Source organism: Prionailurus bengalensis, chromosome E2 (genome assembly GCF_016509475.1).
Source record: "Prionailurus bengalensis isolate Pbe53 chromosome E2, Fcat_Pben_1.1_paternal_pri, whole genome shotgun sequence".
NCBI lineage: Eukaryota > Metazoa > Chordata > Mammalia > Carnivora > Felidae > Prionailurus > Prionailurus bengalensis.
The window spans coordinates 57,723,643-57,746,610 of record NC_057352.1 but is presented as its reverse complement, the minus strand read 5'-3'; the positions used below and the strand labels follow the sequence as shown (position 1 = coordinate 57,746,610).

Here is a 22,968-nt window from a genome sequence, read left to right as displayed (position 1 = left end):
GCTCCCCAGGCCCCCGGAGACCTGTGTGGCCTTAAGCAGCCCCGGAGGTGCCCGCTTGCCCGCCCAGGAGCCTGTCGGCTCTGCGGCCGTCCGCCCAGGCCAGCGAGTAGCAACGTCAGAGCCACACTCGGACACGATCTACAGTGGTCTCCGTGGTCTGTTGTGATCGGCCCTCTCCAGCCTGCCGGCTGCCCTCCCTGGGTCTGGGGTAAGCGGGTCGTGTCCCCACCATCCGAGCCTCGTAGGGTGGCGTTACCTGGGGGAGAGGCTGAGAGTAGGCCGCTGTCCCCGTCCTCACTGGAAGGGGGCGGTGCGGTGTCCCTTCCGCAGGTTGGGGGCGTCGGTGGTTGGCCTGAAGGTCCCTCGTCGTGGAGCTCTTGAATCAGTGGGCGTGGGGACTTAGTGTCCCTAAGACTTGGGGTTTCCAAGACCCTCTTTGCTGTTGCCGCTTTCAGTATGCCTGTAAAGGGCGTCTCAGCCTTCCTCGAGGTGTCCTTGGGGATTGCGAATATGTTTGAAAGGGTATCTGGGATGTTTTCCAGCTCTGGGAGTGAGGAGTAGTCCAGCTCAGCGTCACTGTCGTCACTCGAGCTCGAGATGGCTGTAACCTTTGGAGCGCACACCTGTTGAGAGAGAAAAGGCGCGTGAACGTTTCTGCTTTCACGATGGTCACGGTCAAATGCCCGGCGCTGATTCTGCCCTCTCACTGGTCATAAAATACTGTCGTCACGCACAAGAAAGGCGTGCGGGAGCCCAGCACCGTGCCCTCGGGCAGTCGGGCGTCAGGACGGATGCCCTCGGCCAGCCGTCCGGAGCCCCCGGGGCGGAGCCGAGCTCCCCGGCAGGGCCGCGGTCCTCTGCACCTTCTGTCGCTGTGCGGCCACGCTCGCCTCCCCCGCCCTGTGCCTGCCACGCCAGCCCTCCCGGGGCTCCAGGTGGGCTCTGCTCTGAGCCTCGGCCTCAGGCTGCCATACGCTCCACCCAATGCGGCCCCCTGGGGACGAGGCCCCCACGGGGACTGTGGTCTCGTGTGTGTTTCCTTCCTCCATGATGAGCTCCTGGACGGAGACGGTGTCTCACGCTTTCCTCTCTCTCGGGCCCCGGTGATGCCGGAGGGAGGAGGCTCCGGTCCACCTGGGGGAACCCATCCTGCCCTGGACGCTCGCCTTCCCCGTCGGAGTGTCGCTATAGGACGGACGTCCCGAAAGCGAGCGTACGGTACCCGAGAAGGACAGAGATGTGTGGTCAGGTACTGGACGTCGTGACACAATGTGCCCTCGGGAGGACCTCACAGAAGCGGGCGACGGTGGCAGCCGCCCTTCCTTTGGTGAGGGACGGCCGAGGGCGCGGTGCCGTGGCACAGGAGCGCCTGACTCGTGCCAAGGGGCCGTGCCCCCTAAGTGACAAGACTGGGGTGACGTGACACGAGGTCCGTGCGGGAAGGCGGGGGTGATGACCTCGTCCTGGCCGTCCAGAGGCTCGCCGGCGTCCTCGTCCTCCAAGTCGGGCAGGTCCTAGAAGAGCAGAGAGTCCCCGTCACCAGGCGATGCGCACACAGGCACGGCAGGGGCGTGCGCATGGCCCGTGGGCCCAGGTCGTGCGTCAGCACCGTGCGCGGGAGAAATGAGGAAGGACCCGACGGGCCACCGTGCACGCTCTCACACACGCGTCGGGAACCCAGACCGCAGCAATGACAGTGACCGAGGTCTGCGGGAATGGCTACCTCTTGCCCCGCTTCTCTGTGGCTTTAGAGACGCGGCCCCTTCGTCTGGGGAAAGTGACGGGGCCCGAACCCAGTGCACCACGAGTGTACCGGTTTCTCACTCCCTTCCTCTGTACGGTGGGGATGATAATGGCACCTACCACCTCGCAGAGTTTTGGAAGGTTCAACCGGTCAATACACACGCCTTTGAGACCAGTGCCAGGCAGAGTAAGAACCAGAACTATTAGCCATCTTCCCGTATACAGCTGGTTCTCCAATTAATCCTGTTTCGTTCCTCAGCATCAATAGGCTCAGAAAACTAGAGACCCGCTCTGGACGTTGACCGCGCCGTTTAACTCTTACTGAGTCGCGTGCAGTTGTGAGGTTTGCCAGGAAGGAGGCAGGGGCAGGCGTAGCTGTGCGCATGGGTTTAAGCTAAAGGGGCCCACTCGTGCCCAGAGAGGCTGTCTGGTGGGCATGGAAATAAAGGGGTGAGAGATGCCTCCCCACCCCTTGCCCCCCCCACCCCCAAACACACTTCCTAGGGATTGTAACAAAATGTGTGAAATCCCACGCTTCCCGTTCCTGCGGGCCAGAGCATTTACGACCGGTCCCCAAACGGAATGTCTGGGAGAAGGGGTGTTTGCAAGGCCAGACGGGCCCTCAGTCAGGAAGCCGGAGCGGCCACGGGCCAGGATGATGGCATTCGCCGCTGGCTGGACAGCCGTCCTCGGAGGAGTAGAGGCTCCCGTGATAAATGTCACGTTCTCCACAATTCTGCATGAGGCTAGCGGGACGGGATTGCTTTGCAGTGTACATCCCGGGGAAACCTCTGGGCCAGCCCGGCTCAATCTCGACCGTGCCCGTGTACGAACCCCCGGGGAGGTCGTGTTAGAAGGCGGGTCTGGTCACGAGGTCCGGAGTGAATCCTAGCCAGCTTGGGAATGTCAGGCCTGTTGGCCGCAGAGCGCGCTTTGGGGCGTGAGGGTTTTGAAGGTTTGGATGTGATCTAATAGCAACGGTCAAGAGGACACTTCTCTCCAGATGCAGCTCTTTACGTACATCGATGAAGAGCTTCTCCTTTGCCTCCGATTTGGTGGTTCCCAAGTCTTCCTCTCCATCAAGTCCCGTGCCTAACGCACCCTCGGTGGCCGCAGTCTGGGGGGGCGAGTCTAAGAACAAGCACAGAGTTAGTAACCTTGGGGCTAGTTGCACATGTGGTGGTCAGGCTGACAAGCCCAAGAAGAGGGGGAGGCCAGCCCCTGGGATGGAAGCCGCGAGAACCCCCAGATGAGGACAGGGCTCTGTCTAAAGCAGAGGGGAGAGGAAAAAGCCGCCCTCTTGCTGGAACTCGGCAGCGACTCCGGCAAGATAACCGTACCAGCCGGTGAGCGGCGCGGAATACTCAGGCGACTGGGAGGAGGCCCTTTTGGGGCCAGAGATTTATCAAGGAGATAAAGGCCGACTGGGGAGATGCGGGGAGGTAAGCTCGAGAGTCCAGGGTCCCGGCCCTGCCCAGGAGGGGCTGAGCCCACCACCCACTGGGACCGCCTGTCCCCGGTCAGGGCACGAGTGTCAGGGGTGCCTGCTAATAACGTGGGGTTGCCGGGGACCGTGGAGTGGGGATGGGTTCCTCTTCCTCCTCGAGGCTCATACTCTCCCAGGTCCCCCAGGCCCTATCTGTGGTCCCCTAAACCCTATCCATGTTCCCCAGGCCCTATCCGTGGTCCCCCAGGCCCTATCCGTGGCCTCCAGGCCCTATCCGTGGTCCCCCAGGCCCTATCCGTGGCCCCCCAGGCCCTATCCGTGTTCCCCAGGCCCTATCCGTGGCCCCCAGGCCCTATCCGTGGTCCCCCAGGCCCTATCCGTGGCCCCCAGGCCCTATCCGTGGCCCCCCAGGCCCTATCCGTGTTCCCCAGGCCCTATCCGTGTTCCCCAGGCCCTATCCGTGGCCCCCAGACCCTATCCGTGGCCTCCAGGCCCTGTCCGTGGCCCCCAGGCCCAATCCGTGGCTCCCAGGCCCGATCCGTGGTCCCGTCCCCTGCTTGCTCTTGAGTCTCATGGCTGCAGGAAGTAGACATCAGCAGCTCAGCTTTTCTTGTCACACTTAGGTCCAGTTTGGCTCAGAGCCACATTGGACACCAATTTAGCATGAGACGAGGAGGCGGGCAGAGGGTTTCTGTGGCGGCCTCTGTGGATGGCGCCGGGCTGGCCCTCTGGGCCTTCACTCACTAGGCCCGGCAGTCACGGTCTCCCTGTGGCCATCCCTGTGGCTCCTCGGAGGAGAGCCGCAAGCTCCTCCGTACTTGTAATTACTGCCGTGGTCTGCCTCCCCACCCGGCCGGCCCTTCCTCCCACACCCCTTGTCCTGTTCATGGCACTGTGGTCTCCAGCTTCCCAGCCACCAGAAGCTCGTAGTCAAGGCAGGGCCAGGGTCCTTTTGTTTCCTAAGGAACGATCTGCTTGGGCATCGTTCCGGGAAAAGGCGGGGCCGGGAAGAGACGAACAATTATTGGGCGCATCGCTTCCGCACCGTGGCAGACAGACCGTTTTCATTTCACAGGGGCTGAGACAGGCTCAGAGAGGTTTTGGGGTTTGCTGACGGAAGGGTCGGACGTGGCTTTGATCGCAGGGTGTCTGCAGAAACAGCACCGCTTTGCCTGCACGCGGTGTGTCTCAGGGAAACACGGGTCATTCTCAGACCGTTTTCGTGACCGCCGGGACGCAGCAGACTCCTCCAGGGAGAGTGTAATTCGAGGCGCAAGGTGCCGCATTTCCACGGTGGCGGTGACGGTGGGTGCTGTGCCCTCCGCTCTCCTAGCGGCTCCCTCTGCCCCGAGATGCAGACTTCCGGTGGGGCTGGGGCAGTGACTCAGGCGACCATGCCCGGACCTCAGAATCTGCACGGGAAATTCAGCAGGGCTGGTCACGTGGTTGTCTCTTGGTTCCCTCCGTCCTTCAGTTATGAGGCAAGACTGTCTAACGTAGGAAAGGTGAACGGAAAAGCAGTTTTCTAAGCATAAGGTTTTTCTGTTTAGATTTGCCTTTCCCGGGGCTGAGTCATTTGACTCAAAGTGGGAGGAGGATCTCCGCGCTCTGCCAGCCCAGCTCCCCTCTCAGGATGCACCGGGGGCACAGGAAGCAAAGGCCGTGGCCCTCAGCGGCCCGGAGGGCCAGCTTCCCCGTGTGGTCACGCCTGTGTTGTGCCTTTTAAATAACAAGCCCTGTCATATGTCCACCTGTGGGAATCCTGGGGAAAAACCCTTCTGGTAGACCTTCTCTTCGAGGGAACAAAGATGACCAGGCCCTGGGGTTGACAGCCGCTGTCCGGCAAAGCCAGGTCGTGGGCATACAAAGCAGCCCGGGTGTTTCCCAAGGAAGAAGTTATTTGGAACAAGTCCTGCTTCTTAGAGAAGCATTCCAGCCTCGTGGCAAAGTCTGAAGAGCGGTGACCGGCGTCTGAAGAGGGGCGAGCTGAGCACCAGAGGACGTTTTCTTTCCCTGACCGAGGCCCTTCAGATGTAACTCATCCCTGGGAAATTCTTGGGTCTCAGGCGCAGCAGGAACGGCGTGTCAAAGGCGAGGCTGCGAGACGGGTTTTTCCGATGTTACTGAAGACAAGGACGTGGCTCTAAATCCCTATGGATGGTGGGGCGGTATCGGGGGGCGGGGAGCAGGGTGGGCCTCAGCTGGTTGAGTCGTCGAGGCTGGTCTGCTCTGTTCAAATCCTTTAGCCGGAAAAGGATTCACCCCTGCCTGGCACTCGGGGGTGTGGCCCTGCCCCTCTGGCTGCATCCTCGATGGTCTGGGGACAGGGTTACTCCTTGGTCTCTCCCAGACCCTGGGGACCTTCCTTCTGGGATCCCTGTGATCTGGTCAGACCAGTTCAACTCCCCCACCAGACCCCCAAGGCTGCTCAGGGGAACAAAATGTTCCCCGTCTCTCAAGGCCCTATAGACGGGGCATTTTCCAGGTCTGGCTCCCTTCACCAATGCCACGGCCATAGGCAGCGTCACGGGTGAGTCCCGGGTTTATCTGCTAGTTAAGCAGGACCCAAGGAACGCGGCCGGAACCTGCCAGGCGGCCTGCTGTGCCCAGATCTGCGTGATGATTTTTTTTAATTTTTAAATTTTTAAAAAAAATTTTAAGAGAGGGAAATTTAAGAATTTCAAATTTAAAAATTTAAGAGAGAGAGAGAGCATGCACAAAGCAGGGTAGGGGCAGAGAGAGAGGGAGACACAGAATCCGAACCAGGCTTCAGGCTCTGAGCTGTCAGCACAGAGCTGGACGCGGGGCTCGAACTCGTGAACAGTGCGATCATGACATGAGTCGACATTGGACGCCTAACCGACTGAGCCACCCAGGTGCCCCAAATGATTATCTTTTAGATATAACAGACTCAGGGGCGCCTGGGTGGCTCAGTCGGTTAAGCGTCCGACTTCGGCTCAGGTCACGATCTCGCGGTATGTGAGTTCGAGCCCCGCGTCGGGCTCTGTGCTGACTGCTCAGAGCCTGGAGCCTGTTTCAGATTCTGTGTCTCCCTCTCTCTCTGACCCTTCCCCGTTCATGCTCTGTCTCTCTCTGTTGCAAAAATAAATAAACGTTAAAAAAAAATTAAAAAAAAAAGATATAACAGATTCAGTAAAATACACCTTTCGTGTTTTCCCCATGTCTTTTGACCTTGTTTACCAGAAAATGCAGTTATGGCCCCATTATGTTCCCATGGGCAGCACTGCTCTAGAAAATGAGACACGTATACTTCATCCTAGAGACACAGAATCGGAGGAGGTGGAAAGTAAAGTAGCCCGGGCCCCACAGGCGCGTGGCTCAGAGGCCATGGTCCCCAGGAATGCATGAGTCCCCGAGGGCGCACGCGTGTGGCTCTCCGCTCCTTACCTCCGCAGGCAGCTCCGGGGGTGGCCGGCTTCAGGGTCTCCTCCAGGGGTGCCCCCCCTGGCCCCTGGCCTTCAGTGGCTCCGGTGACGTCCACGGGCAGCTCCCCCACGAGACCCGACTTTTCTGGGAATAGCTCATCCTTGGCCTTGAAGCTTTCCCTGACAAACAGCTCCATTTTCTGCCGCCGCCCTCCCTCCTCACCAGGCTCTTCCTTCCCTTCCTCGGTGGCATCCACGTTGTCCTTCTCGTCTGGCACCGGCTCCTTCCCTGAGCAAGAGAAGTCCGCAGATGAACAGGAGTCCTCCTGGGGGGACGAGATGGTCTAGACGTCTCTCGGGGACACGGAGCGAACTGTGAACGGGGCGTGAGCTCAGGGGACTGTTGGGGACATGGCAATGGTGTCCATGAAAGTGAATCAGCAGAGCTAAGGGTCCCCAGAGGGGCCACTCGGCGCACCGTCTAGTGGAATGGGACAAGGCCTTGAAGACAACAGCGCAGGAGGCTCTGAGGAGATGCGCGCGGGAGCGTTTGGGTTTCCGGACTGTGGGGTGCTCTACGTCCAGATGGCTCAGCACAACAGGACTCTCTCTGCGTGTGCGTGTGCGTGTGTGAACGTCGAACACCATCCAGTCTAAACGGACACAGCTGTTTGTTTCCCTATTCTGTAAGCTTTCCTGAAAATTTGAGAACTACCCAAATAAAAAGTTTGGAAAAGGACAAAATACTATAGGAGAATGCCTACCTCGTGGAACATATATTATGCTAATTTCCCACAAGAGGCAGAAAGCAATAGAATCGTGCCGTTGTTCTATAGGAGCACATACGGGTTCCATGCATGGGGAAGAGCCACGAGGTCCTTCTACGAAATACTGGGTGGTTCTTCCCTCACTTGTTATTAGCGCTGCTTTTCTGTTTTCTTTTTTTTTAAGCTTATTTATTTTGAGAGAGAGAGAGAGTGTGTATGCAAGTTGGGGAGGGGCAGAGAGGGAGAGAGCATCCCAAGCAGGCTCCGCACTGCCAGACAGAGCTTGACCCGGGCTTCCATCCCACGAACTGTGAGATCGTGACCTGGGCCGAGACCAAGAGGCAGATGCTCAACCGACCGAGCCACCCACGGGCCCCACTTTTCTGTTTTCCACGTGTGGTTGTAATGGGGTGAAACACAGCAAATGTCATTTAAAACCCCCCGTGGGGACTCCAGCCCCTCTGCTGGGTACAGGATGAGGAAGGGGGTTTTTATTTATTAAGGTGCCTTGATGACCGTCCCTAGGATCCTGCAGGCTAGTGTCGGGCTTGGGCCAGCACAGACCCAGGACCAAATCCTGGCGGGGGCATCAGGTGTGGGCAGGCGACTCTGAGTCCCGGATTCGGGCCAGTACGTTAGGGAGGCAGCGAGGGGGTCATTTACACCCAACCGGGGAGTCTCAAAATCGGGTGAGAGAGGTCAAGGCGAGGAGACAGATTCTGAGATCCTAGAATAGACCACAGGGTCTTTGGGGCCAAGAACCTTTCCCAGGCCTGCTCTGGTCCTGACAGGCCGGGAGTAGTAGCTTTCGAGTAGCTTTCGAGGGCTGAACAAGTTTCATACAGGCACCCAGACTGTCAGCTCTGGTCCGAGCGAACCAGAGGGAACACGATCTGTGCGACAGAGAAAACGTGCTTCATTCCCGGCTCCCAGAACTGTGTTGTCAAGGTGGGACATGAAAAGGAATACGGTACGGATTGCGCTCCCTCCCACCGGGAGGAACCGTGAAAACATCATGCCCGGCGACAGAAGCCAGAGGCAAAAGGTCGCATCTTGCAGAGAGTTCCACATATATGAAGCATCCAGAAACATGGGCGGTTGTATGGGGGGCTGGGGGAGGACGGAGAGGGGAGTCCCGGCTCACGGGTATGGGCTTTGATTCCGGAGTGATGACGATGTTTTTTTTTTTTTTTTTTTCAACGTTTATTTATTTTTTTTTGGGACAGAGAGAGACAGAGCATGAACGGGGGAGGGGCAGAGAGAGAGGGAGACACAGAATCGGAAACAGGCTCCAGGCTCTGAGCCATCAGCCCAGAGCCTGACGCGGGGCTCGAACTCACGGACCGCGAGATCGTGACCTGGCTGAAGTCAGACGCTTAACCGACTGCGCCACCCAGGCGCCCTGACGATGTTTTGAAACTAGACGCAGATGTGGGTTGCACAATGCTGTGATTGTGCTAAATTCCACCTCAAAATGATTCATTTTAAACCGTTATGTGAATTTCATCTCCATTAAAAAAAAAAACAAAAAAAACCCAAGAACGGTCAAGGGCCTCCGTGTTTTTCCATGGTGATTTGCACAGAAGGCCTCTCTCCCGCCCAGGGCTGCACCTCCCTGCCTGGACCTTTTGCCATCCCCCCTACCCCCCGGAGCCACCAAGCTCATGACCCTAGCATCGCTTCCATGACAGCTGTCTGCTGCCTAGCCCACCACCTTCTGTCCCCTGCCACGTCCAGGCTGGTCTTCAAGGCCCTTTTGCCAGGATGTCACCCAACCTAGCTAACCTTGTAGGGTTTCCTAATTTACAACTTAAGTCTAAACAGAGGTGCCCGGCACCCCTCTTCACCTCGCCAGGGCCGCTGCAGGCTGCGCGGAGGGGCGGGACCGCGCGCTGTCCCTGCTGGGATCTGTGACCATGTCCGCGTGTGCACCGTGTAGGCACGCGTGCCCGTGCCTGGCGTTGGTGTGCAGACACCTATTGACGCCCCCTCCCCACAGATGGGCAGAGGACGATCTGTGTGCAGTGAAATGGTGGATTTCAAGGGGCAATAGAGTAGTAATAGACAACCTTAGTATCTGTCTGACTGAGGTACGGGATAAAGGCACTGACTAAGCCCGGCGTACAGATGCTGGCTGATGTTACTGCTGTCAGCGGCCCTACACATGGGGTGCGTGAAATCCATACAACTCCATGTTGCTTTGATATGAATTCGGTGTTCATTTGTGGTAGACGGAGTGATGGCCCCACAAAGGTGTCCACATCCTAATCCTAGAACGTGTGAGTATGTGACCTCGTGTGGTAAAAGGGACTCTGCCGAGGAGATCAAGGATAATGGGGCGATGATCCTAGATGATCCAGGTGGGCTCGATATCACCACATGGATCCCTAAGAGAGGGGGGCCAGGGGAGTCAGAGCTGGAGAGAGAGTTGAAGGTCTCGCAGAGGAAGATGGAGGAGGGGCCACAGGCCAAGGGACGTGGGCACCTCTAGAAGCCGGAAAAGACGGAAGAACGGATTCTCCCTGGGAGCCTCCAGAAAGCACGCAGCCCCGCCCACATCTTGATTTTAGTCCCATGAGACCGTGTCAGACTTCTGACGTACAAAACTGTGATCATAAGTGTGTGGTTTTAAGCCCCTACATTTATGGTTATTTGTTATGGCAGTCATAGAAAACCAATGCATCATTTATTTTGGAAAACTAGGCTATTTTAACACAACTGTGCTTTCACCGCCGGGAAGAGCTGGGGGCAGGTGGGTGGGGCCACATGCACATGGACCAGAGAGGTGTGAATGAATGATCAAAAATAAATCAATCCCGGGGGCGCCTGGGGGGCTCAGTCGATTAAGCATTTGGCTCTTGATTTCGGCTCATGTCACCATCTCACAGTTGATGAGTTCAAGCCCTACAATGGGCTCTGCACTGACAGCATGGAGCCTGCTTGGGATTCTCTCTCTCCCTCTCTCTGCCCCTCACCCTTCTCACACACACTCTCTCTCTCAATAAATAAACATTAAAAAAAAATCACAGACTTGAAAGACCAAGTTCGCCAGCCCAGATCTCTCTCTCTCTCAATAAACATTAAAAAAAAAACAAACCCAGAGTTAAAAGACCAAGTTTGCCAGCCCAGATCTCTCTCTCTCTCTCTCTCTCTCTCTCTCTCTCTCTTTCTCAATAAATAAACATAAAAAAATCCCAGAGTTGAAAGACCAAGTTCGCCAGCCCAGATCTCTCTCTCTCCCTCTCTCAATAAATAAACATTAAAAAAAAAACCCAGAGTTAAAAGGCCAAGTTTGCCAGCCCAGATCTCTCTCTCTCTCTCTCTCTCTCTCTCTCTCTCTCTCTCTTTCTCAATAAATAAACATAAAAAAATCCCAGAGTTGAAAGACCAAGTTCGCCAGCCCAGATCTCTCTCTCTCTCAATAAATAAGCATTAAAAAAAAAAAAAACAGAGTTAAAAGACCAGGTTTGCCAGCCCAGATCTCGCTCTCTCTCAATAAATAAACATTAAAAAAAAGTCCCAGAGTTGAAAGACCAAGTTTGCCAGCCCAGATCTCTCTCTCTCTCTCAATAAATAAACATTAAAAAAAAACCAGAGTTAAAAGACCAGGTTTGCCAGCCCAGATCTCTCTCTCTCTCTCAATAAATAAACATAAAAAAAAAAATCCCAGAGTTGAAAGACCAAGTTCGCCAGCCCAGATCTCTCTCTTTCTCTCAATAAATAAACATTAAAAAAAAAAAACCCAGAGTTGAAAGACCAAGTTCGCCAGCCCAGATCTCTCTCTCTCCCTCTCTCAATAAATAAACATAAAAAAAAAACCCAGAGTTAAAAGACCAGGTTTGCCAGCCCAGATCTCTCTCTCTCTTAATAAATAAACATTAAAAAAAAAAATCCCAGAGTTGAAAGACCAAGTTTGCCAGCCCAGATTTCTAGTCTAAACAGAGCCCCGAGCGTACCTTCCTCCTGGCTGGCTTTCTGAAGTTTTCTCTCCTCTGCCCGCCGCTTAATCATCGCTAGGGCTTCGATGCTGTCCGTGATCTTCTTCCGCTCTCTGCTCTCCCACTGCTCTCTCTCTTCTTTCTCAGCTGCGAGCCCGCCCCTGGCCCAGGCCTCGGCACAAGCTCTGTCGATGAGGACAAACAAAAACACCAGAAACTGGGAAGGTTTGAATTTTCACAGGTTAAAAGTCAATTCAAAACATACACTGTCCGACCAAACTTGCTCATTTCCCTCAAATCAAACTGAAGGCACATGGGACATGTGGCCACAAGGATTCCAGATAACACGTGCACACCTATGCCTTTGATGGTTTGCAAAACCCTCCCGATGTGATGCCAAAAGCAGCAGCAACAAAAGAAAAACAGAGAACTCGGACTCCGTCGATATTAGAAATGTTTGTAACACAAAGAATACCATAAACGAAGTAAAAAGACAACCCACAGAATGTGGGAAAGCATTTGCAAATCATAGGCCTGCTGAAGGATGTGTAAATAGAATACATAAAGAACTTCTACAACTCGACACAAAGACAACATAATTTAAAAATAGAAAAAGGTGTTTTGTTAATGAAATCAGAAGCCACAGATGGGGAGAAAATATTTAAAAGAAAGATAACTGGGAGGTGGCTTCTGTCTCGAACAAACAACTATGACAACTCAAAAAATAAAACCACACGGGGTGCCTGGGTGGCTCAGTCGGTTGAGCGTCCGACTTCGGCTCAGGTCTTGATCTCACGGTCTGTGAGTTCGAGCCCCGCGTCGGGCTCTGTGCTGATGGCTCGGAGCCTGGAGCCTGCTTCGGATTCTGTGTCTCCCTCTCTCTCTCTCTCTGTCTGCCCCTCCCCTGCTTGCGCTCTGTCTCTGTCTCTCAAAAACGAATAAATGTTAAAAAAAAATTAAAAAAAAAATAAACATACTCTTCCCGTACAAGCCAGGGTGATGCTCCTAAGTATCCCCTCAACTGAGATAAAAAGAGATGTCCACACAAACACCCACACACGAACATCGGTAGCAGCACCCTTCACGATAGCCCCAAAGTGGAAACAACCCAAAAGTCCATCAACGGATGGATAAATACAATGGGGCATTTCCAAATGGAATATTATTTTGTGACGTTGTTTTGGAACGTATTACTGATACATACTGCTGTGTGGACGAGCCTTGAAACGATTTTGCTCAGCCGATCACGAAAGACCACACGTGGTGTGATGCCATTTATATGAAACATCCAGAGAAGAAAGAACCCACAGAGATAGAGAATGAGGGATATCAGCTAATGAGTAAGGGTTACTTTCCTGGGGTGACAAAAATATTCTAGAATGGGTGTGGGGGTGGGCGCACAACCCTGAATACACTAGAAAGCACTGACTTGTACACCTTGAATGGGTGAATTGTTCTAGGGGCTGGGGATACGGCAGCAGGTGACCCAAGAGGTGACGATACTCGCTCTGTTAGAACTGCACTTTTATGGGGAAAGACAGACCCTAAAGAAGGAAACAAGTATGCCAGAGGCTGATGTGTCCACAGAAAAGAAATCCGGTTAAAGAGACCCCAGGTGGAAAAGGTGCTTCCGAGATGAGGGGTGGGGTCAGGAGGGCTTAACGAGGTGACGCGTGAGTAGACACCTGCAACACCAGTGAAGTGCTTCCGGGGCACGGAGAACAGCCGGCGGCTCGCTCCATCAGCCAGGGGTGGGCGCGGTTAGAACTAAGACCCAGGGGACTCGGGGCCCTGAGCCAGAGCGTGGGGTCTCACCGCCAGGGGTCCGGCTCCCACCCCTGTTCACCCTTCCCTGCGGGGTCAGCCCCGCCCCGGGTGGGGCTCCCGCTCTCCCCTCTGAGCCCAGCTCTGCTCAAACCCCACGTGGAACAAGGACACTGCGGTCACATTGTCCCCACCTTCCAGGTGAGGAATGTGAGGCCGGGGACGTTAGCGAGCCCCTCCGAGTGGACAGAACTCAGACTGCCCAGAAGCAGGCGGTTTTGTTTTCTCGCCTGGTTGGAGAGGAGGCTCTCACTTCTATTGGAAATATTTGTTGGTTGGATTTAAGTTTGCGAGTTCAAGAACATATTATCGGCAGCCCGTACTACTGGGGGCTTACTCTGAGAATCAAAAGGGACTTAAATTAAAAACACAGATGGGGGCACCTGGGTGGCGCAGTCGGTTAAGCGTCCGACTTCAGCCAGGTCACGATCTCGCGGTCCGTGAGTTCGAGCCCCGCATCGGGCTCTGGGCTGATGGCTCAGAGCCTGGAGCCTGTTTCCGATTCTGTGTCTCCCTCTCTCTCTGCCCCTCCCCCGTTCATGCTCTGTCTCTCTCTGTCCCAAAAATAAATAAACGTTGAAAAAAAAAAATTTAAAAACACAGATGAAGGTAGTGACAACACATACGGGAGTCCTGGGTTCAATATTCTTAATATAAGGAAGAGCTCTTAGCAACCAGGAAGGAAAGGGCCTCCAAAAGGAGCGCGGGAGAAAGCGATGGGCGGAGACGATGCCCCTACCTGACGCCCGACCCCATCAGTTACCCCCCAAATAAAATGAGATACAGTCTTCGCTCTCCGGTTAACCCGGCAAAGATTTCTTTCACGCGGCTATGTCTGCTGAAGTTATGAACTTTACACACTCGCTAAAAAACAATTAGAAAATACTCACAAGCGCCTTTGAAAAGGCTCAAACCACAGTCCTTAATCCAATAACACCACTCCCAGAATTCCACCTTATGGAAGTCAGCAGGAGCGAGGTCAGAGACTTACATGCAAGGATACTCATCAGGGGACTACGAAAAAGCCAATCTATGAATAAGTGCTCGAAAACAGGGAATTGCTTATTATAAACAGTTACGCAGCCATCAAACTTGTTTCCTAAGAATGTGTAACGATGTGCGGAAATGCTCCCAAGTCAGAAATTTGTACGAGTTTACTGTTAAGCGTGCACAACAGTTTTGTATTAAAATGTGAGCCAAAGGCTCCCCCCCTCCTTACCTGTCCTTTGGGAAAACTGGTCTGTCATCCAGATGGGTTAGACGTTTTAGTCGTACGGTGACCGTCCTTCGATAGTTAGCGATGTGCTTGATAACGGGGTTTCCCATCAAATTCAGTACACGCTGTAAGCATGAACCAAAGCAGTTACAAAAACAGGGGTGTGACTGAAATATTTCACGCGCACGGTGCTCTGAGAGAACAAAACACAACGCGTGTGCCCACGCCATCTCCTCACGACTTTATCAGGGAAGCCGGAGGGGGTCTCCTCACTTTTCTGTCCCCAGAGCTGATGATTATAGAGCAGCGCTTTCTTGCGCTTGAACTCCAGATCTGGAATCTCACCGTCCTGCCAGAACAGCCTCGGAAAGCACATCCGGGGGCCTCTCCGCGTCAGCGAGGGCCTCGTTTTGCTCAGCCACGCCCTTTTGCTGACATTAACCTCGGTCTAATTGATCGTTTTCCCTCTTCCCCAGCCAGCTCCCATTTTAAGAAAGCATATACACCGCAGCCAGGCGGACAGGAAGCACTGACTTAGGGAAAGGATGGAAAGTGCTGGATGTCGTTGGAGCAGCGTGGCCTCCCCCCCCCCCCCCCCCGTCTTTACACACCGTCTCCTCCTTCCCGGCCTGCGAAACTCAGAGAAGTGAGCGGCCAAGGTGGTATCTGGGAGCGCCATTAAAAATTTTTTTTTTTAACGTTTATTTATTTTTGAGACAGAGAGAGACAGAGCATGAACGGGGGAGGGGCAGAGAGCGAGGGAGACACAGAACCCAAAGCAGGTTCCAGGCTCTGAGCCATCAGTTCAGAGCCCGACGCGGGGCTCGAACTCACGGACCGCGAGATCGTGACCTGAGCTGAAGTCGGACGCTTAACCGACTGAGCCACCCAGGCGCCCCTGGGAGCGCCATTTAAGACTAGTTTGCCTGAAGGCGTGAGTTTTCTGATCTAAAGTGGTTTGTGTTATTGGTGCAAATAAATTCACCATACGCTAGTTAACGTAGCATCCCCCAAACATCATTCTCATACCGCCTTCTCCATTCTCATGGTGCCTTCAGGGGCCAGCGCTGCAGGGCTGGGGTGGGGGGGGGCAATCCACCCCGGGGCAGGCACTAAGGGGCTGCATTGCGTGCGGAGGATTTGAAAGCGATCACAACGTCATGTAAAGCAGACTGCTTTTGTCACGGACTGAGCTGTGTCCCCGCTCCCCCCAAATTCACGCGTTCAATTTCTAACCCCAGCATCCTCAGAATGTGGCCGAATTTGGAGATAGGGCCTTTAAAGAGGTGATTCAGATTACATGAGGTCATCGGGGTGGGCCCTTGTCCCGTCTGACAGGTGTCGGGGATTCGGGGATAACAGGGGATTCGGACACACACGGAGGGAAGGGCCTTGTGACGACGCAGTGAGCCGTCTGTCTACAGGCCACGGAGAGAGGCCTCAGGAGAAACCAGCCCCAACGACACCTTGATCCTGGACCTTCTACCCCCCCAGAATCATGAGAAAATGCATTTCTGTCACTTAAGCCGCCCAGTCTGTGGTACTTTGTTACGGCAGTTAAGCAACGAGAAAAAACAAGTATTATATGACAGCTTCATATTATCGCCGTGTGCCGGCAGTTCTAAACTAGCCCTTCTTGACCAGCTGCTCAGATTGTTCCTGAACTGTGATTTGCTTACCATTCTTTAAAGCGACCCAGGTTTGCCTTTACACAGCCACGCCCTAAGCGGTGAACAGTGAACTCAGGGGTTTTGGGTGCCCCTTGTAATGCTCTCCTTGTAAATTTCCTTGTCATACTTTCCTTTCCTCGGTACACGTGACAGCAAGGGTTAAATCGTCTCAGACACTGTAGACATAAGCCCGAGTTTATGATGACACCAGGAAAGAAAAGCCGCTCATTGTCACCATTAGTGGTCGCTGGGTTCTTGACCCCCTCTACCAAAAATCGATGAATAAAAAGAACGAACCAGACCTTCATCCCGGCCTTTTCTGTGCGAACTACGCATGGGGGAGCCACGACATGAGGGGGTTCCCGGTTGCAGAAGTACACCAGCTAACGTGGCAGGCACATGGGGTCTGGACAATGGCCACCGCGTGGCTCCTGAAGGAATGGCTCATCGAGGCGGTGTCCGCGTTCGCCAGTGGCTGCTACGCAGCCGGGGGTTGGGGGTGGGGGGCCTCAACTGGCTGCAGCAGGCTGACGACAGGGTGGGGGGCCACCAGGCTGTCTTCAAGTTCCACGCAAGAGAGACAACCAGACATGACAGGCCCCGCGACGTGCCGCAGCCTGGAGCTGCACTGGACCGCGCCTCCGGCCCCATCAGCATTTCACAAGAAACACGGGTCCAGCAGAACATGCTAAACGACACCACGGGGGTGCAATCAACCAAATCCGGAATGTGGCAAAGTCCTGGAAGGGGGGGCCGGCTTCTCTGGCGGAGGAGTGAGAGGGGCCAGTGGGGGGTAACTGTGAGCAGTCAAGAAAGGAAGTCCTCGTCTGCCAGCGGCCCCCGCTGAAACGTTTGCGCGTGAAATGGCCCGGAGGCTGGGCATTCAAGCTACGCCAGCTCCAAACACCAAGAGGACAGACTTGGGAGAAGGAAGAGCCCGGAGGAAAGGAGGGAAGAGAGATTCGGTATCTACAGAACGCAAGTTTTGAGCGTGTGCACGTTTTACCAAGTCAGGCATGCTCTCCAGGACGCTCAGGATTTCGGGATCACTCAGCTTATTGTGGGAAAGGTCGAGGACGCAAAGTTTCAAACACTCCTTTAGATGCTGAATGTCTTCCACGGTCTCTAAGTGATTGTGGGCCATCTGGAGCGTGTTCAGGACCGGCAGGCAGGCTGGAAGGTGAGGCAGGCAGAAGTAAGCAACGGAGGTATGCAAATCCTCCAGAACCTCCCCCAGGGGAAAGGGGTGGGCGCAGTGGCACAGAGAAAGGCCCCTGGGGGCGGGGGTGGGGGCATCTTACAGAGGTTTTCAATGGTCTTGATGAAATTGTTGCTCAGGTTGAGGGCATCCAGCTTCTGCAGAGGCTCTAAGTTCTCGATTTTATGAAGCAAGTTCACTTGCAGGAAGAGACATCGCAATTCGGTTTGGGCCTCCAGATTCTCGATTCTCTGTATCCCGTTGCACTCCAGCCAGAGGCAACGCAGCCCCGTGTACTCTTCCAGGTTCTCGATGCGATCGAAACCTGGTGAGAAGGAAGGGGGCGTCAGAGGAGCTCGGGGTCACTCTGGTGTATGCCTCCCTGCCAAGCATCCACACCTCCTTCCGCTGGGAACACCACGGCCACCTTCCTTGAGGGGTATTCCTCTCCTGGGGCTGCCCCATGGCTTCCTGGGGGGCCAGAGTCTTAGCAGTTCACTGGGGGCCAGTCACACTTAGCCAAGCGAGGCCAACTTTGATAGCTGGGAGGTTTTGCTGGCTCCACTGGAGAGAGGTGGTCTTTTCGCTGGGACGGCCAGTCCGGGTAAGGTGGGGCCAAGCCCTGTAGCAACCACCTTCCCTTCATGGCCGGGAGTGAGTGGAGGTGATGGGGGGTCTTCCCGAAATGAGCCAGAAGCAGGGCCAAGCAGGGGAAGACAGCCAAGGGAAGCCGTACCATGAGCGTGGGGACCCAGCTAAGCCTGAAAGTGAGTGCTAACTGTGGGTTTTGTTTCGTTCCATGTCTCAGTTTTATGAGCCAAATTTAAGGTTAGAAAACATTTTCTTTACTTTAGTAACTCATTATCAATTTGTAGTTCATCGTTCCTCTGCTCTTACGCAAAGCCTTTGAAAGGTTATTTTTTTGCCCAAAAAAGTTAAAAAAAATTTTTTTAATGTTTATTTATTTTAAGAGAGATAGAGAGAGACTGAGTGCAAGCGAGGGAGGGGCAGAGAGAGGGGGAGACACAGAATCCGAAGCAGGCTCCAGGCTCCGAGCTGTCAGCACAGAGCCCGACACGGGGCTCGAACTCACGAACCGTTAAGATCGTGACCTGAGCCGAAGTCGGATGCTCAACCGGCCGAGCCACCCAGGCGCCCCCCTGGAGAAGTTTTGATTAAAAAATTGCAGTATCGCTGATTAGCCAGAACGACCCAGCAAAGCTGTTCCTAGATTCCCGGCCCTCAGAAACGGTACCAGACATTGAATTTGTTTTCATCTCTAGGTTTGGGGACAATTTGGTCCATGGCAGCAGCAGAGAATCCAGGGACTCCTCCCTCCCAGCTCTTGTACCTTCTGACTCTCTCCACTAAGTCCAACCTGTTGGGTCCTCTTCTTCCAATCTCTTAAAGATCAGTCCCCTCGGGATCCGCCCTGCGACATCATCCCATTCCCTGCGATTCCTATGTTGGGTGCAGAATTTTGGAGGGGGCAACGTGGAGGTGGGGAGACCAGCTAGGAGCCCCTGCGTTTCTTTAAGAGCTCTTGGGAGCCTTCCTGGCACAGTGCACCTCCCGGGGGCCACCCAGTCCCGCAGGACACCAAAGGCACCTCGGCCATATGTGTCTCTGTGTCTCCAGCACTGAGCACAGAGACTCTAAGTCCAGGTTTACTGACTTGAATAAGGAACACACGGAGGACCGACGAAGCAGGTTGGCCCCCTGAGTTCAGAGGAAGTGGAAGATGTCCCTCCTCGTCATCACCGCTGGGAATCGCCCTGTCCACGGACCCCAGCTGAGGTTTATGTGTGATTCGGCACACCCAACCTGAGCCCTCCGGGACGCCCTGTTCCTACTGCTCGGGCCTGGGGCCGCCAAGAACCCTCATCTTTCAACACATATCCCGCCCAAGCCCAGTGTTCACCACCAGACTGCTGGTCTGAAAAACGTAAAGTCCTTTAGAAAATATAAGTCAAAGGTTGCAACATGCTTCCCTGGTATCGGTACGGGCAGTGGCCCCCTTTATAAACTCCAGTCAGGGAAGACTTTTCGGAGAAATACTGCTTTTCTGTAAATCTCCACTCAACTCTGAAATTTCTACCTTGATATACTTTGAGAACTCCAGAGGATGCCAGCAAGACACTTTTGATAACTTCGGCCTGATGCAACACTTCTGGGCCAGGTCCTTACCTTAAAACTTTTTTTTTAATGTTTGTTTATTTTTGAGAGAGAGACAGAGAGCAAGCAGGGGAGGGGCAGAGAGAGAGGGAGACATACAATTCAAAGCAGGTTCCAGACCCTGAGCTGTGAGCCCAGAGCCCGGTGAGGAGCTCAAAACCATGAACCGTGAGATCATGACCTGAGCCCAAGTCAGGCACTTAACCGACGGAGCCCCCCAGGTGCCCCCAGGTCCTTACCTTTAAAGTGTAAATACAGCGTGTCGTTCAATGCTGGGGTAATGTAAAGTTGGTGTTGCTTGCAGAGTTTCTGTATAAAACGTTTAGTCATTCTGTTGCATGAGAAACATGAAAAGGAAATTCGTTGCAATTTGTCAGCAATTTGAAATTTCAACTTGCAATACAGTCCAGAACTTCTTCCCCAAATTCCAAAATATCCTACATGCCTGATAACTAATTTTTTTTTTTTTTTTTTTTTGGCCTGGTAACTCTTTTAAGTTCTTTGTCAGTACGCCTTTTTCCGGGCCTCGTCCCGTATCATCACTTTCAGCAATCTTGAAAATTGCCGTGTAGGTTCTAATAAAAATACTTTCGACGGCGTCATCAAGAACGGCCAGTATTTCTCTCTCCAGGTCTGGCATTAAAGTTTAATAATACATTGTGGTTAGTTGTGCCACAGAGGCAGCGCCGTCCTGACTCCCCTACCAATTCTCAGACACCGGGGCCAGCTCTTTAACCTCCCCGAGCCTCAGTTTCCCTATGGATACAAAGGGGCGGTCACACGATCTTCCTTCCTCAGTAAATGTGCGCTGGCACTGGCAGCAGCATGCCCACATACCTGGGGCCGTGGTCTCCCTTGTCATCTGTCTGGTGTCCTAAGTGACCGTCTGCCCCGCTATTGCCACTCTGTTTCTGCTCGCTTGGGTAGCGTAGGTCAGAAGGACCCACACGTGTTTCCTTAGGATCATCAATTGCTATAAAAAAAAAAAGAGAGAGACTGGGTCCATAGAGGTCAAGGAGGGTAGAAAAAAAATTTGCCCAATTTCAGCTTGATTAGTATCTGTGTTTAGTATGGAACGTGGGTGACAGTTTGTAAAGCATCGATAAGGACCGCGGGAAGTTTGCCTCCGGGCACGTCCTCTATGAAAGCTCTTGTACAGGTGTGCAAGGACACGTGTGCAAAGATATTCATTTCTGCGTTACTTTTCACAAAGAGTGTCGACAGTGCAAACATCCATCCATAGCGACTGGTTATATAAAACAATGGATCACTAGTCTGCCTTGGAAAAGAAGCCACTGGAGCTACATCAGTCAATATGGACAATTCTTGGGGCGCCTGGGTGACTCAGTCGGTTACGCATCCGACTTCGGCTCAGGTCATGATCTTGCGGTTTGTGGGTTCGAGCCCTGGGTGGGGGTCTGTGCTGACAGCTCGGAACCTGGAGCCTGCTTCGGATTCTGTGTCTCCCTCTCTCTCTCTCTCTCAAAAATAGACACACATTAAAAAAAATACGGATGGGGTGCCTGGGTGGCGCAGTCGGTTAAGCGTCCGACTTCAGCCAGGTCACGATCTCGCGGTCCGTGAGTTCGAGCCCCGCATCGGGCTCTGGGCTGATGGCTCAGAGCCTGGAGCCTGCTTCCGATTCTGTGTCTCCCTCTCTGTCTGCCCCTCCCCCGTTCATGCACTGTCTCTCTCTGTCCCAAAAATAAATAAAAAACATTGAAAAAAAATTTAAAAAAATACGGATAATTCTCAGAAACGTGTATGAAATGAAAAAGCAAGTTTAGTAATAAGCCCCGGATAACATTCATACAAGTTTAAAACATACAAACCAATGCTCTGCACTGTTTAAGGATATATTACAGAGACAGAGGTGATTGAATTCATACAAAATTCTGGAGAAGGGGAGCAGAGAATGAACTGAGGGCAGGAGGCCAAAAGGAACGTCAACTTTATCTGACATGCCTTATTTCTTAAGGTGAAAAAAGACTTCAAGCAGAAATGATAAAGTATTGATCGTTTTCAATTCTTAGTGACGGTGCCTGGGCACTTGTTACGACGTTCTCTCTTCTTTTGTAAAAGTTCTCGAAAGAAAAACCACAGGAAAAGAAACAAAAACGGTGAAAATATCGTTGGTAAGAAGAGAATGAGCACATTTAAAGGCACTTAATTTTTTTTTTTTAGCGGTCAATCAAAATTGGCCAGTTCAAATGCACTTAACCTTTAAGAGCCACTGGCGACTGCACTCTGTGTTCCTGTGGTCTCTCGAACCACACTAAACGGCTGTGTCTTAGACTCTTCTACTTCCCACTGCACACAATGCCCAGCCAAGAGAGGCACCAGATAAGTGCTTGTGGAATAAAGAGGAGGTGCTCCATATACATAATGATTGATTGGTTGCATGAATGACAAGAGCTAGCGTTGATTAATGGCCCACAGTAACCCAGCAACCTAATTATGATTATCCCTGCTTACAGATGAGGAGACTGCCCCCAAAGAGAGGTTTAAACCCTGGGCTGGCAGCCATAAAGCTAGTTAGTTGCAGAGCCGCAACCCATACCCAACGTGAGCAGCTCCAAAGCCTATCTCTTTCCAGACGGCTACAAGGCTTCCCTACAGCTCTTTCCTACAGGGCTTGCCTGGACAGGTCAGTGCTCAAGACACGTTTGTTGACTGCGTCCAAAAAATGAAATACAAATCAAGTAGTTTGTCTCGTCGTTAAAAGATTTCCCTTAGGAAATGGAGCGGCGAAATGGGAGCAGAGGGTGAAGGCTGTCTTCTAAACCCATTCTGGGAAACTCTGTGGAGGCAGTCACCCACTGACCCCAGCATCACCAGCTCCTCGCTCACTCTCTACCACGGACCAGGCACTGGGCTGGACATTGAATTCGATCAGGAAATCCTGCCCCAACACAGCCTGCGGTCTAGAAGGGGAGAGCCTTCGGTCTTACACGGTGGTAGCAACAAAGAGATACGTTGAAAACATGGAACAGGTGGGCGATGGGGGAAGGGGGTGTTGGGCAAGGGCTAGCGCTCCGGAGTCGGACTATGCAGCATGAGTCTGTTCTGTCATTGACCGAATGAGGGTGATCCATTTGGAGCCAGTTTCAAAACCTCTTTAAGTCCGTTTCCTCATCTCTATGAACTGGGGGAGGAGCGCCTACCGCAGAGGGCAGGGTGTAAGGCTCAAACGAGGTGAACGCTGGGCACGCATCCTTTAAAAAGCGTGTGCCGCTCCTGTTATTATTACTGTTGTTCCCGCTGCCTGGGAAGGTCAGGTGTGGTGCTGGGGGCAGCCCCTCGCCCCCCCCTCGGCTCCCTGGGGCGGCAGTCGGCACCTTCCTTGCGGCCCCCCAGGTCTGCGTCCCCGTGGTCGCCCGCCGACTCCTCCGCGCCCGGCTCCTGCGCGCAGCCCTGCTCCGCCGGCCCGTCCACCACGGGCTCCGAGGTCTCGGGGTGCATGCTTATTCCGGAAGCCCCGAAAGCCCCGTTCCGTGGGGTCGCTACTGCGCCCGGCCCCAACAGGGAGGCCCCGCTTTCCTCCTCAGCCGACCGCTCGCGCCCGAATCGTTGGCGGCCCGACGCTTGCCTGGTTTCCACGGCA

At 53.7% G+C, this 22,968-nt stretch overlaps 1 protein-coding gene across 4 annotated transcripts in view; it reads right to left on the bottom strand.

Annotated features, from left to right (window-relative positions):
• Positions 1 to 22,955, bottom strand: part of DNAAF1 (dynein axonemal assembly factor 1) — a 24,677-nt gene extending 1,722 nt beyond the window's left edge. For 2 of the 4 annotated variants that reach the window (XM_043599779.1, XM_043599777.1), the window contains exons 1-11: positions 22,703 to 22,955; positions 20,202 to 20,337; positions 19,604 to 19,695; positions 17,293 to 17,514; positions 16,998 to 17,164; positions 14,325 to 14,446; positions 11,300 to 11,466; positions 6,599 to 6,865; positions 2,765 to 2,874; positions 1,458 to 1,514; positions 257 to 623 (exon numbers count right to left, since the gene is read on the bottom strand). In XM_043599779.1, the coding sequence (XP_043455714.1) occupies positions 257 to 623; positions 1,458 to 1,514; positions 2,765 to 2,874; positions 6,599 to 6,865; positions 11,300 to 11,466; positions 14,325 to 14,446; positions 16,998 to 17,164; positions 17,293 to 17,514; positions 19,604 to 19,695; positions 20,202 to 20,337; positions 22,703 to 22,826 (1,831 nt within the window). In that variant the 5' untranslated portion in view covers positions 22,827 to 22,955. The remainder of the gene's footprint in view (positions 1 to 256; positions 624 to 1,457; positions 1,515 to 2,764; positions 2,875 to 6,598; positions 6,866 to 11,299; positions 11,467 to 14,324; positions 14,447 to 16,997; positions 17,165 to 17,292; positions 17,515 to 19,603; positions 19,696 to 20,201; positions 20,338 to 22,702) is intronic. The other 2 variants (XM_043599780.1, XM_043599781.1) reach the window with 2 other exon arrangements.
• Between the last annotated feature and the right edge of the window lie 13 nt (positions 22,956 to 22,968).